This window comes from Acartia tonsa, chromosome 1, assembly GCF_053477335.1.
Source record: "Acartia tonsa isolate MP-2025a chromosome 1, ASM5347733v1, whole genome shotgun sequence".
In the NCBI taxonomy this organism is placed as follows: Eukaryota; Metazoa; Arthropoda; class Copepoda; order Calanoida; family Acartiidae; genus Acartia; species Acartia tonsa.
The window spans coordinates 57,778,157-57,792,585 of record NC_137260.1 but is presented as its reverse complement, the minus strand read 5'-3'; the positions used below and the strand labels follow the sequence as shown (position 1 = coordinate 57,792,585).

Sequence of the window (14,429 nt, the reverse complement as noted above, 5' to 3'; positions counted from 1 at the left end):
TATTTTCAGATATTTTCGCTGGTTTTTTTTTAGACATGTTAGGTATCATATTCATTGATACTTTTTGATATGGACACTTTTACCTGCGTCTTGGTGACCGCTGGTTGCAGCTGGCCAGGTGAATATCTAAACTTGGAGCCAATTTAATATTTTTCTCCAGAAATAGTAATAACAGCCAAAAGATCCATATTCTGTTTTATAAGTTGACCTCTAACTCTTCAAATAAGAAATTTCAAATTTTACCTGTCAAGAATAGACCTGAAGGCCTGCAGCACCTAAAACTGGGAGCCGATTTTAAATTTTTCAGCAGTTTTGTCAATAACATCCAAAAGGATGCATATTTGGTTTTTATAAGTGTACCTCTAACTCTTCAAATAAGAAATTTTAATTTTTACCTGTCTCCAGAGTGGACCTGGAGGCCTGCAGCACCTAAACCTGGAGGCTGATTCTAATTTTTTCTGCAAATATGTCAATAACATTCAAAAAGAAGCATATTTGGTTTAATAAGTGTACCTCTAACTCTTCAAATAAGAAATTTTAATTTGTCTCCAGACCGGACCTGGAGGCCTGCTGCACCTGAACCTGGAGGCCAATTCTAATTTTTTCAGCAGATATGTCAATAACATCAAAAAAGAAGCATATTTGGTTTAATAAGTGTACCTCTAACTCTTCAAATAAGAAATTTTAATTTTTACCTGTCTCCAGAGTGGACCTGGAGGCCTGCAGTACCTGAACCTGGAGGCCGATTCTCATTTTTTCAGCAGATATGTCAATAACATCCAAAAGGATGCATATTTGGTTTAATAAGTGTACCTCTAACTCTTCAAATAAGAAATTTAAATTTTTACCTGTCTCCAGAGTGGACCTGGAGGCCTGCAGCACCTGAACCTGGAGGCTGATTCTAATTTTTTCTGCAAATATGTCAATAACGTTCAAAAGAAGCATATTTGGTTTAATAAGTGTACCTCTAACTCTTCAAATAAGAAATTTTAATTTTACCTGTCTCCAGAGTGGACCTGGAGGCCTGCAGCACCTGAACCTGGAGGCTGATTCTAATTTTTTCAGCAAATATGTCAATAACATCCAAAAATAAGCATATTTGGTTTAATAAATGTAAATCTAACTCTTCAAATAAGAAATTATAATTAAGGTTAGGTTCATTTTTAGGGTTTTTTTAGCCCCGGGGGGCTAAGGGTTGGCACAAGGGGGGTTGACTTCTAAACTTAAAGTTAGTTTATAACCATAAAAGCTTAAGTTTAAGAAATCATCTCTATTGGTCAAATGGTTCCTGAGAAAATTAAGGTTAGGTTCATATTTAGGGTTTTTTGGAGCCTCGGAGGGCTAGGGGTTTGCGGCAGGGGGGTGACTTCTAAACTATAAGTTAGTTTATAACCATAAAAGCTTAAGTTTAAAAAATCATGTCTATTGGTCAAATGGTTCCTGAGAAAATTAAGGTTAGGTTCATTTTTAGGGTTTTTTGGAGTCCCGGAGGGCTAGAGGTTGGCGGCAGGGGGGTGACTTCTAAACTAGAAGTTAGTTTACACGCATAAAAGCTTAAGTTTAAAAATCATATCTATTGGTCAAATGGTTCCTGAGAAAATTAAGGTTAGGTTCATTTTTAGGTTTTTTTTGGAGCCCGGAGGGCTAGGGATTGGCGGCAGGGGGGTGACTTCTAAACTAGAAGTTAGTTTACACTCATAAAAGCTTAAGTTTAAAAAAATCATCTCTATTGGTCAAATTGTTCCTGAGAAAATTAAGGTTAGGTTCATTTTTAGGGGGTTTTTGAGCCCCGGGGGGCTAGGGGGTGGGGTTATCCAAAAAATGATTAAAAATACGTGAGCTACTACCCAAAAGTAAACTTTTATCCAAAATAACCTATAGTCTAACTTAAATACCTAGCCCAATAATCACGGAGTAAGCGAAAGTGGCAAAACTTCCCCCCCCCCCCTTAGATAAAAATGTAATGGGGACAGAGGACTAATATACTGAAACCCAATGATTTAAAAAGATCTTCTTGTTGGTTGCCTTAAAAACGTGGGGTAAATTTAATGAATTCTGATGGGTTTGTTTTATTAGCAGTGTTTAAACTTTTCAAAGGGGGTAATTTTGTTTATTATCATTGTGGATGTACATCGGCAATTGTCTTTAGTACTAAAATTGTTTATGTAGCATCGCTTTTATTAAACAAGCTGAATTAAACCCATACTATTAAGGTTTTTATTATATAGTAATAAAAGCGCAAACAAGGATGACAACATCCATAAGCGAAGCACAAAAAAGCAGGCCCGACCGTCAATAACGCAAAAGGGGAATGTGATTTTTGTGCTCCTAATTCCTTTTTGTAAAGATAACCCTTATGTAACTTATCCGATATACAACTCACTTTTTTCTGTCAGTCAATCTACATTGCATTGGAAAGCAAATAAATAAATTACTGTTATTTTCTTTTTTTGGCAAATAATTTTTCTATACGCGGAAAACTATCTAAGATAGATATCAAGGTAATTGTGAAATTGTATTCTATTTTCTATTCTAGAAAGTTGTAAACTAAAATTATTAGTTTATGAAAAATAAATCCTCCAACGATAAATTGAAAAATCAACGAATTTAAATTTTAATTCTGATTCATACATAGTTTGAGAATGGCGGAGGTAAGATTCATTATATCATTAATAATTGTTTAATAAATTACTAGCGGCTACGCCCCTAAAAGCCTCTAGTGGCCTTTAAATGTTGTTTTTTTGGTTCAAGTCTCTACGATACCTATCTATGTTGCGTTCAAGTCTCTACGATACCTATCTATGTTGCGTTGAAATATCTCTGCGTAAAAAAATTCGAAACAAAATAGTTATAAACTTTCCCTGAACCTATGAGAAGCTACCCTGTTAAGGAGAACCCGATCGGTTCAGAGATTAACGAGATCATTCGGTCCAAACAAATAGACAGAAAAACAAAAACAAATCCTGTTACTTTATTACAAAACTACATGCAATTAATTTAGTACTTTTTAAATTAAACGAAAAAACAAACACTTTTTTTCAATTTTTTGTTTAAAAGTTGGAAGGGGGGAGGGTCATGGATGAATAATCTATATTGATTTAGGTTATGTTAAGGGTGGTAAAGGGGTTTGTAGTCATTTCAGTTGGTATGCTTCTGTGCAAATAACTTTTTCTTGCTTTTTCTATCTCAAACATTACGTCTGTCTATTTGGAGGAAACGTGATTTTCTCGGCCTCTATTCAAGATTGACAGCTGAAATTTTCAACGATTTAATAAGTCCACATTCTACATATTTACACCGAGTTTCAATTAGAGTTGTCTATTGATCGAGTACTAGATCGATTCACATATCCCGTGTTCTATAATTCATTTTTTTTCGGATGTCCCTGCTTTGCTACTTATGGATGTTGTCATCCTTGTTTTCTTATATCTTTAATGAGATTCCATTTTTAGATACAACGTTACCGCGAGTTTATTCAAGATAATTTTGAGGATTACACTGATGTTATTCTTTACACGAGTGATGGCAAGAAATTTGGAAGCAATAGATTTTTGCTGGCTCATGATTCAATTTTTTTCCAGATATATTTGAAGAATAGTCTTACTAAGACAAATGCAAGTGCAGCTCAAGAAATTTCACTCAGCCATGTAGACAGCAAAGGTGTTGTTTAAACATCCTTATAATAAAGTAACAGGATCTCTGTCTGTTTGTCTTTCTGTCTGTGTGTATACCAAAGGATCTTGCTAACCGCTGAACCAATATGGTTCTCCTTTACATTGTAGCTTCTCACAGGTCCTGTGAAGGTTTATTGGGAGGGTATCACCATCTTTCCAAGAGACATCGCCTCTAGGGGGCTTAACTGCTAGTAAAATATATTCTAATTGATTTTTTTTATTGAAAAAGGAAAAGAGCACATTTTGCTAAGAGACATAGAAAATATATTAATATAAAAAATATTTTATACACAGACCGACAAAAAGAACTTAAATTAAACAGTTTAAAGTTTACTGACAATCAACTGTGTACATATAAGAGGGAGGGATGATATTAACAATTTTTAAATCAAATAAATTTTAAAAATTTAATTTTCTAGTTGTTGATGTTATCTTGAATTATGTTCATACTAATAATATTGAATCTCTGAAGCTAAAGAATAATACTGTTGAAGATATTTTGTTGGCTGCTGACTATCTATGGTGAGATATTTCAAATCTTCATTTACATATCCATCAAATGCTTTGTTAATATCACAAAAATTTAGTATTCAAATATTCCTATTTGGATATTTATTTTTTTATTACACAAAAGAAGAAAATACTAACATTTAATACATTGTAAAAATGAGGGATGAGGAGAGGAGGAGTGGGAAAGAAAACCCCTAAAATGAGATGGATAATCCCTCATTTTGTGACGTCACATGCTGATTTTTTTTTATTTCAAACTGTTTCAGGGAGGATGTTTTTTAACAAATATAATCTAGTCCTGCAAGCAATTAACCTAATTTAAAGCAAAAATTTAATGATGTATTTCCATTTTCTAGTTTGAGCTCAATAGTTGGAATTTGCGAGGATTATTTAATAAACAGACTAGAAGCTGAAAATAGTGTTGGCATGTACAGGTAAACTTTTTCTTATATTTCTTATTATTTATATGCTACACCCCCAGGGCCTCTTTATTTGGTGGGGGGGGGGGGGGTGAGTCGACCCCCTCATTCCCCATTTCAATTTATGTTTTTAATTGAAAAAGTAAAAAAAATTAGAGGGGGTATTATCCCCCACCCCCCCCCACAAACAAATAGTTAAAAACCTTTCCTGGACCTATAAAAAGCTTCTCTGTAAAGGAGAACCATATTTATTCAGCGAATAGGGAGATCCTTCCTTTACTACTTTGTATAATAGGATGATTAATATCTTTTCCTTTTACACATTTAAAAAAAAATTAGAACTTAAATTATTAGTATGATGTTTTGATAATACTGTAAAACTTTAGCAACTTTAAAAAGGTTTAAATTATTTAATTACTAGCGGCTTCGCCTCTAGCCTCTAGGGGCTTTGCCCCAAGAGGTAATCAAAAAAAATTAAGGTGAAATTCGTAAAAGGACCAGGGAAATCTTCAGCAAAAAAAAAAAGGACCAAGGAAATCTTCTGCAAAAAAAAAAAGACCAAGGAAAAAAAATGGGGGGAGGATTTTTTGTTTTTGGGGGGGTCGGGGGTGTCCCACCCCAAAAGAAAAAAGCCTAAAACCACCCTGAAGAGTAGAATCCAATCCGTTCAGTGGTTACCGAGATCTTAAGCATCAGACGGACGGACGGACGGACAGACGGACAGACATCATTCTACTTTGTATTATAGATTGTCAAAATTATTTTAAAAGACAATCTCTTAAATTTTACAATGTTTACAATACAGTATATTTTTGTATCTATATAATAGATACCTTTTTGCTCACATTACAGTTTTCTGTTAAGGTTTTCTCGAGATCTTAATCTGCAGAAACTTGGTCCTGCTGCTCAAGATTTTATTTTTACACATTTCAGGTATTTGGAGTTTTTCTTTTCAAAATTATTGTATGGTTTTAAAGGGTAATTTATCGTAAAAGCGAAGCTTTTTTACATTACCTCTGATTGGTAAGTTAGCTAGGCAAGTAGGGTAGCTGTCTATAGTGCCCTAGCAAAATGGGGATAGACGTCACAGCTTTTGATATCTATTCTATTGAGGTCAGGAAATACCCTATAACACATCTCTTTTCTAGGGGGTTTGTTTCCCTTTCCCTTTTTCTCTACTCTGACGCCAATAGAATAGGTAGACCAAAAGCTGTGACATCTATCCCCATTTTCCTAGGGCACTAAACACAGCTACGGCATGTAGATAATGTTAAAGAAGAATTTGTAAGTCCATTTCAAACATAAATACCCTATTATCATGATATATTTAGTAGTAACTCTTAGCATATTATCTGTATCTATTTTTTCAATTAATGTTAATATAATTGGTACAGGCAAGTACAAGGAGGGGTGGGGGTACTGTTAAATTACCTCCAAAGGTAAAAAAATCAATAGGTTGGTAGTTGTACACGTTTCTCCGGAGAGGGAGGGTTCCTGTTAGTCAATAAATATTCAAAGAACAGAAAAAGTGTTTCAATTCTTCTCGCAAAATATTACTTTTAGTCATTTTACCCACTCATTTTAAATGTTGGTCACGCCCTTGATTATTAGTCTTTTATTTACTCTTCAGACAAGTATGTTCTGAAGAAGAAATATTGGAAGCTCCACAGGATTTACTTATCAACATTCTCTCTGCTGACGGACTACAGGTTCAAACCTTTTTTGCTTTAGTTCATTTATATTCATATAGCCTGTATATTCTATTATATTAAGTAGTTAGCTTTTTTGTCTGTAGCGAAGGTCTCGCTTACCACTGAAACAAAATGGCCCTTCTTTAGGTCCAGAGATGGTTTTAGACTATTCTTCTGACCTTCCATATCCTTTCGAATATAGAACCCCTAAATGCTCCTTATAATAAAGAAAAAGGATATCTATCTTTCTGTATGTCTGTCTGTGTGTGTTCACCGAAGGATCTCGCTAAACGCTGAACCGATATTACTATGTAGCTTCACATAGGCTCTGGAAAGGTTTGTAACTATTATGGGGGAGGGTACCACCAAGCTCGCCGGAAAAATCGCCCTTAACAAAAATTAACTTTCCCCAAAAAAAATTCTATTTTAACATAAAATTAAAACTGGGGTGAGGTTTTTCTTTGAAACTTGTTTTTAAGGCTGATGAGGTTGATGTATGGAACCTAATAATATCCTGGTGTGATTATAACAAGTGTGGACCCAGTATACCACTACTTTCTTCTGTTAGATTTGGTCTTATTCCAGCACAAACATTCCGCAGACAGATAGCTCTCCATCCTTTTCTGGAGGGGGCAGGTCAAGATTAACTCCATCCAACCGTAGTATAAACGATATATCAATTAAACATTTTTTGTTAAAAGCGAAGCATTTCTATAATTAAGTTCGGTCCTAAAACGGTTAAGTACGATTTAGGAAACGTAGCAACTATATGTATGATATATTTATCCTATTCATATGTTTTTTTTAAATAATAATTCCTTGAAAAACAAGGTAGGTAGGTGTAATATTATAAGAGAGGTATCTTTATAATTAAATCCTAAAAATTAATTATTGATTTTTGCAAGTAAATTTAACGTATTTTTTTTATTTCAGATATAAAAGAAGTTGTTGATAGATTTCAAGATTTCATTCCAAATCTTGTACAGCTCGAGGTACAACTAAAGTTTACTCCTATTTTTTTTCTTTTATCTAAAGTTTCTACATCTTGCAATAAGCTATTTGGATCATGAAAATTGAGGAAGCGGGTTTTGTTGTGTATTTTCACTATTTGTTAACATTTACCTACATAACTTATCAAAAGCTACTGTGAAAATACGACGAAAACCACTACTTAATTTTCTTTCCTTGATCCAGCTATCTATAATACAAAGTAGCTTGATGTCTGTCCGTCTGTCCGTCTGTCTGTCTGTCCGTCTGTCTGTCCCTTAAGATCTCGGTAACCACTGAACCGATTGGATTCCACTCTTCAGGGTATATACCTACTGGTCCTGTGGTGGTTTTAGGCTAGTTTCTTGGGGGGTGGGACACCCCCAACCCCCCCAAAAAAACAAAAAAATCCCCCCCTTATTTTTTTTTTTTTTTTTTTTTTTGCAGAAGATTTCCTAGGTCCTTTTTTTTTTTTGCAGAAGATTTCCTAGGTCCTTTATTTTTTTTGCAGAAGATTTCCTTGGTCCTTTTACGAATTTCACCTCAATTTTTTTTGAGCCCCTAGAGGCTAGGGGCGAAGCCGCTAGTTCTTTTAAAAGTAAAATAATAAATTGAAACAAAAGATAGTTTAATTGTAAGTAATTTTAATTGTTAAAATAGGAGAGTGTTAGAACTCCTTCGTATGCACAGCCCAGAGATGCAAGGAATATTGTCTTGGCTTTTGGCGGATGGGGAGTAGGTAAATTATTATTAGGTAGTGCACATTTGACATCCAACATACATCCAACCCTTTTATTGCATGACCTTTGTCTGAAAAGTCCTAACTATACATGGTAACGAGTTGCACATGTGTATGGGCCAGGGCATTCCCAATACTCTATTTATTTTCGAGTACCTGACATAAGAGCAGTAGGAACCATTAGTTATAACGCGGTGCCGGGCCCAGATTCGAACCTTTCACATGACCCACGACAAGCAGATGCCACGGTCCCGGGTTAAATTAATAAGGGATAATTTGTTGGATGGGGTGTTAAGAAAACTACCTATAAAATAAAAAATATCTTTGTTTAGGCACATTGATAGACAACATTACAGTGTATAATCCCAAATTTGATGTATGGATGGAAATGGATGTAAAGCTTCAATCTCCCAGAGCCTATATGGGAGCTGTTTACCATCAGGTTAGATAGATGGATATGTTGTTAGATAGATAGATATACATTATACAGTTAGATGGATAGATAGATATATTGATAGAAATTGATGTAGAGCCTTAATCTCCAAGAGCCTATATGGGAGCTGTTTACCATCAGGTTAGATAGATGGATATGTTGTTAGATAGATAGATATACATTATACAGTTAGATGGATAGATAGATATATTGATAGAAATTGATGTAGAGCCTTAATCTCCAAGAGCCTATATGGGAGCTGTTTACCATCAGGTTAGATAGATGGATATGTTGTTAGATAGATAGATATACATTATACAGTTAGATGGATAGATAGATATATTGATAGAAATTGATGTAGAGCCTTAATCTCCAAGAGCCTATATGGGAGCTGTTTACCATCAGGTTAGATAGATGGATATGTTGTTAGATAGATAGATATACATTATACAGTTAGTTGGATAGATAGATATATTGATAGAAATTGATGTAGAGCCTTAATCTCCCAGAGCCTATATGGAAGCTGTTTACCATCAGGTTAGATAGATAGATAGATATATTGTTAGATAGATAGATATACATTATACAGTTAGATGCATAGATAGATATTGTTGCAAGATATATAGATACATATATATAATTTAATTATTGAATAATAATACTTTTTTAATGAATAGAAATATAAAAATAATTATTAATAATTTTGAAGCTTTTTATAGGGCCCATAAAACAGGGGATAAATTTGAAAACTTTTGGCCGAAATGTCTTAAATGACGTCATAATGGAATTATCCATTATTCTAATATGACGTCATTCAGGATACTAAAATATCCCCTTTTTATAGTCACTATAAAGAGCTTCTTGAATTTAATCAGGGAAGTGTTTACCTTGTTGGTGGTCATGGATCATTTGGACAGTCTCCCTCCACCCAACTCCTCAAATTTGACCTCTCCAGTCTGACCTTCAGTAAGCTCAGCAGTATGAGGTTTACTAGAAATTATTTGTCTGCCGCTTATCTGGATGGAAGCTTGTATGCTGTTGGTGGCACTTTTCAGGTAATATCATAATTAATTTTATAGAAAGTTGCGCTAAAAAAAATTGACATTTTTTGGCATTAAAATATTGTTGGTAAGGAAAGAATATTTTACTCTAAGGACTTTGTTGACTTTTTATTTAGAGTACTGTGTATACTCATGAAAAAATGAATAGGAATTCTATGACTAATGTTTAACAATAAAATTTACCCAGAATGTAGAGAAGAGCAGCTGTGAGCGCTATGATTTCCACGCAAACCAATGGTTCGAATCCCCTGCCATGACAGTTGAAAGATCTGACCATGCTCTTGTGGTGTATGGTGGTACTATGTATGCTATTGGTGGTATGGGCAGGTTTCAAACTCATGATTCTATTGAAGAATTCAATACTGAGGTAACCATCTATAGATACTCAAATTGAATTCACAAAAACAAACATGGAATCTTTATATTGCAAAAATGGAAAAATTTATCGATTATAAAACAGAAAGACAAAATGATAGAAAGTCAGTTAAATAAAAAGCCAGAAAAGATACAGAATGATTGATAATATTATAATCTTGATATGTGGCAAATTATATGTGTTAATTTCAAGATTTCATAAAAATTCAAATCCTGAAATTGGGGAGGGCATAAATAATGTGTCACAGATATATTATGAAATACATTTTAAATTTGTTTTTTTAGTGTAAAGAATAAAAATAGGACCAAGAAAGAAAAACAAAGTAGCGGGTTTCATCGTATTTTCACAGTAGCTTTTTCCCCATTACTAGCCCCTGCGGGGCAATCATTGTCCTAACCTAAAATAACCAATAAAAAGCTACTGAGAAAATACGACGAAACCCGCTACTTCGTTTTCTTTGCATGTTCCTAAAACTATAATGTATTTTTGTACCTGTAGACCAATCATTGGAAGAAACTAAGAAATAGGATGAGAATGCGCAGGTCAGCGTGTAAAGCTGTTGCTCTTGCAGGAAATTACAATACACAGATTTTATTGTCATTGGTAATCTATTTCAATAAAATATTAGCATTAACTTAAATTATCTTTATAGGCAAGTGTGTTTTAGATCTTAAAACATAACACTAATTCTCTGAAAATATATCCTTAAAATTTCAACTTTTTGATTACCATATTAGTTAAAATAATTCTTTTCAACAGAATTTATGATAAATGTTGTTTATTGTAAACCAATAATAAGGAAAAATCTATGTTGCTGGAGGATGGTGTAGTGGCAGGTAAATTCAGGGATCTAAAGGGATAAGACTATGGCCGACTAATTAATGTACATCCCCAATGTTAATACACAAAAATACCCCTAATGTATCAAATGATTAGTGGTTAAAACGTATGGACACTCAATTTAATAATGTAACCAATCAAATTTCATTAAAAGTCGACGAAGTTGTTAAGCCAACGAATAAGAAAACGTTAATATAAAACTTTGAAGACTTGTTGTAATAAACAGCCCATTGTCCCCTCTCTCTCTCTCTCTCTGAGGTGAATTAGTTATTTTTTCTTATTTGTAACATTACAACTATTTTTTCAATATCAATTAAGGCAGCTGGGAATTGATTTTTAAAACACCCAAGGATGTTGCTGCAAAAAAACTGTTGGATTTAGTTTATTTTTTGTCACCCAGTTGCGATCAGTAACTTTTTGTGGCCGCGGGTTTAGATTTTTATAATTATTCATATAATATTTTTAAAGTCTTAGTAACCTAAAAAGGACTATAAGTCTTTCTTGGTTCATTTGATATATATTTTTTTAATTTTAATTTATTTAGAAGGTTGGATTCATGTGAAGTATTTGATATCCGCTATGGAACATGGACAAGCATGGCTCCACTAAACATCGCGAGGTATTTGACAAAAAAAAGCATGTTCTATAAAGATGGGTCTCTCTTACTCTATTAATATGATATTTGATGCTATGTTTATGTAAATCAAATGCTTGAATCTTGCATAAAACATAGCGTTACAGGCGGGTATGACAGCTGGGTTACAGGCTCGAATCTCAGCTAAATCATAATCAAAACTAATGACTCTAAAAATATATCAACTACCTTATGCGCGATAGAAATAGTGAGAGTCGAGTGAAATGTTTTTGGCCAAAACAGACTTAAGTTTATAACATGCACTGTTAGGACTTATATAAAAAGGTCACACAATTAAACTGTTGGTTCTTCAAACAAATCTGGCTAAAGTTATGGTCTGTGATTTGCCTATTTATATTTTGATATGAATAGCAGAGCTTTGTTATTAGAAGTCACCACACCATGGAGTATGTGGATGGAAAACTTGTTGTTGTTGGAGGATATGATTCTGATGGTACCACCTCTCAGGTTTTACAAATGTATAGATAGATAGATGAATAGATAGACAGACACATAGATAGATATTCAAATGAATATATAGACGTTTAGATAGACAGGACTCAGTAGTATTTCCCTATTTCTAACACCTGTAGGGGACACTAACCATGCGGGGCCAATTACCTAATCCTGCGGGGCAATCACCTATCCAATATAACCACACCTAACCAAAATAACCTATCAAATGCTACTTTGAAAATATGACGAAACGCCCCATAAGAGGCATTAAAAGGGACTATACCCAAAATTTGTATGTATACATTGAAAATTGTGGAATTAAAAGTTCGGCCTTTTATCTCTTACTAGATAATCATTACAAATTTACTACTTTTTACTATAAATCAAATTCAATACCTTATATAATAAGCAGGTAGAGCTGTATAACTTTGAATCCAAGCAGTGGACTCTTGCTGGAGTACTCCCCTCCAGGAGGTCAGGAATGGCCACCATCACAGTTCCTGCCAAAGCATTTTCTGCAGAATTTTATAGGTAATTATCAAAGGTTTTAATAATGTTATGTTATGTTCTACAAAATAGTAGTTTGTCTAAAAACATCCAATTTTTAAATTTGTTGGTTTTTAAATGAGTAATTTAATAATCTTACAAAGACCTACAATTCGCCATTTCTGATTGTTTTCATTGACAAATTCTATTCTTGATTTGATTACTAGAATGATTGATAACAAAGTTGAGTATCTGGATCTAAAAAGAAGAAATCTCCAAGATCAACAACTCAATGTTCAAAGACAGCAAGTTCTTCATGAAATTCAACAAATGCAGGTATATAGATTAGATAGTTTGATAAAATTGATTCAATATTATTTTATATTGATAAAATATATTCAATTTTATTATTAAGGAGTTTGGAAATAACGTAGAAGATGTTCCTGCTGAAAATATTATTGTTGATGATATTTATATGGCTTTTGAACAAGAAGATTTTGGTGAGAATTTAAAATTTGAAAGCATAAATAATATAAAAAAAGCTGTTGTGTTAATAATATCATATCCCACAATGATAAAGTCAAGTATTTCTTAAGTGTAACTTAACACGTGTATGAATTTTTTTTTAAAAAGAACCTTAATGTTTAGATGAAGTGGATGAAGATGAATTTATGGAAGCAGGTGCTCAGGTTCAATTTTGGCATCCAGAACAGGTATAAATACAATTTATGGAAGTAGGTTACACTGCACAACTAGTAACTTCGTCCCTTGCTTCTATGTGCTTCGCCTCGAAAGGGTGTTTCATTTATTTTTAATATCAGGAAAGGAAAATAATTTTAAATTTATTTTTGACCACCCATCAAGTGACCTAACAAATGACAAAACATGTGGATGTTATATGATTTAGGTGGATATAGATTCTGATGAAGACTGGTCAGATGTCGAGTAAATATCTACTTACACCTTCATGTTATAGTAATGGCCGGTATCATCAAACAAATATATTTCTAGATTAAGAATGACTATGTTTAATACTTTCATAGCGATCATGGATAAAATTTTTGTGATAATTTATTGTCGATTTTGTTGAAAATTAGTGAAAAATATACAAATTTTATTTCTGTATCTTTTAGTTTTCTATTGATGGGGAGGGGATGTTTAAACTATCCTATTACGTATAGTAGTACGTGCTTTGCCTCTTTCCATTAAGATCTCGCAAACTACAGATCTGATTTATAGACAAATCCATGAGTAGCCCCGTTCTTAAGTCATGGAATGGACAAACGGATAAAGTGAGTTATAACTAAGAAAAGGGAATATGTAAAAAAATATAAATAAATCAGAAAACCTTAAAAAAATAAGAATTTATGAAAACTTTTAAAACATGACCGTCAGACAGACGGACAAAAATAATGTATATACCAGATGCGCATGGAAATTTTGAATACTATCTTCAATATGAGGCGAAAAATCATGTTTCCCCATAGAGAAAATAATAAAAAGAGAGGAATCGAGGTATTTGAAGGACTGAAATAGGCAGTGGGCCTAGAGGCCTATATTGAGCAATTGCCGCGCTGAATTTTTATTGTTATTCCACCACTTTTCAAAATGGGAATATTTTAAAATTAAATGGGGTATTCCTGTCCAGTTTTTTGTTTAGGAATGAATATTTCTTACCCGAGGGAATAAATGATGGACCGATAGGTCATCATTTATTCACAAGGGTAAGAAATATTCATTCCTAAACAAAAAACTGGACAGGAATATCATTCTCATTTAAACAAAAAAACTCATTTTTTTATGCTAAAATGTGGTTTAATTTTGGTTTTTAATTTTCATTTATTTCCCGGCTATGATCATTTATATCCCTGATATCAAGTTTCTTTTAATAATTAATAAAAATTCTAAAATCTTCCAAAAAAAAATTAAAAATCTTCTAAAAATGAGTACCTCCGGGAAATAAATGAATATTTACATCCACTATTTAAGGGGTTGTTTATATGGGAATGAATATTTCTTACCCGAGGGAATAAATGATGGACCGATAGGTCATCATTTATTCACGAGGGTAAGAAATATTCATTCCTAAACAAAAAACTGGACAAGAATATCATTCTCATGTA

The 14,429-nt window shown here is 33.2% G+C and overlaps 1 protein-coding gene across 2 annotated transcripts; it reads left to right on the top strand.

The window, feature by feature from the left end:
• The first annotated feature begins 2,592 nt into the window (after nucleotides 1–2,592).
• LOC145313922 (kelch-like protein 41a) lies at nucleotides 2,593–13,431 on the top strand. 2 transcript variants are annotated; one of them, XM_080153698.1, is made up of 21 exons: nucleotides 2,593–2,651; nucleotides 3,453–3,660; nucleotides 4,094–4,196; nucleotides 4,541–4,618; nucleotides 5,468–5,536; nucleotides 6,234–6,312; nucleotides 6,774–6,930; nucleotides 7,228–7,286; nucleotides 7,942–8,020; nucleotides 8,353–8,462; nucleotides 9,329–9,508; nucleotides 9,702–9,881; nucleotides 10,389–10,465; nucleotides 10,694–10,726; nucleotides 11,275–11,349; nucleotides 11,754–11,832; nucleotides 12,233–12,351; nucleotides 12,534–12,642; nucleotides 12,722–12,806; nucleotides 12,955–13,019; nucleotides 13,214–13,431. In XM_080153698.1, the coding sequence occupies exons 1-21, from the start codon at nucleotides 2,643–2,645 to the stop codon at nucleotides 13,253–13,255; spliced, it is 1,995 nt and encodes a 664-aa protein (XP_080009824.1). In that variant the 5' UTR covers nucleotides 2,593–2,642; the 3' UTR covers nucleotides 13,256–13,431. The 2 variants fall into 2 exon arrangements, with proteins under 2 accessions (XP_080009824.1, XP_080009739.1); XM_080153613.1 differs by having other exon boundaries at nucleotides 12,230–12,351.
• The last annotated feature ends 998 nt before the right edge of the window (nucleotides 13,432–14,429 follow it).

What these genes read in the sequence shown, in the direction of transcription:
- LOC145313922 (XM_080153613.1), top strand. An exon ending in CAGCCATGTAGACAGCAAAG is followed by an intron (nt 3,661 to 4,093) that starts GTGTTGTTTAAA and finishes TTAATTTTCTAG; the next exon opens with TTGTTGATGTTATCTTGAAT. An exon ending in CTGATGGTACCACCTCTCAG is followed by an intron (nt 11,833 to 12,229) that starts GTTTTACAAATG and finishes TTATATAATAAG; the next exon opens with CAGGTAGAGCTGTATAACTT.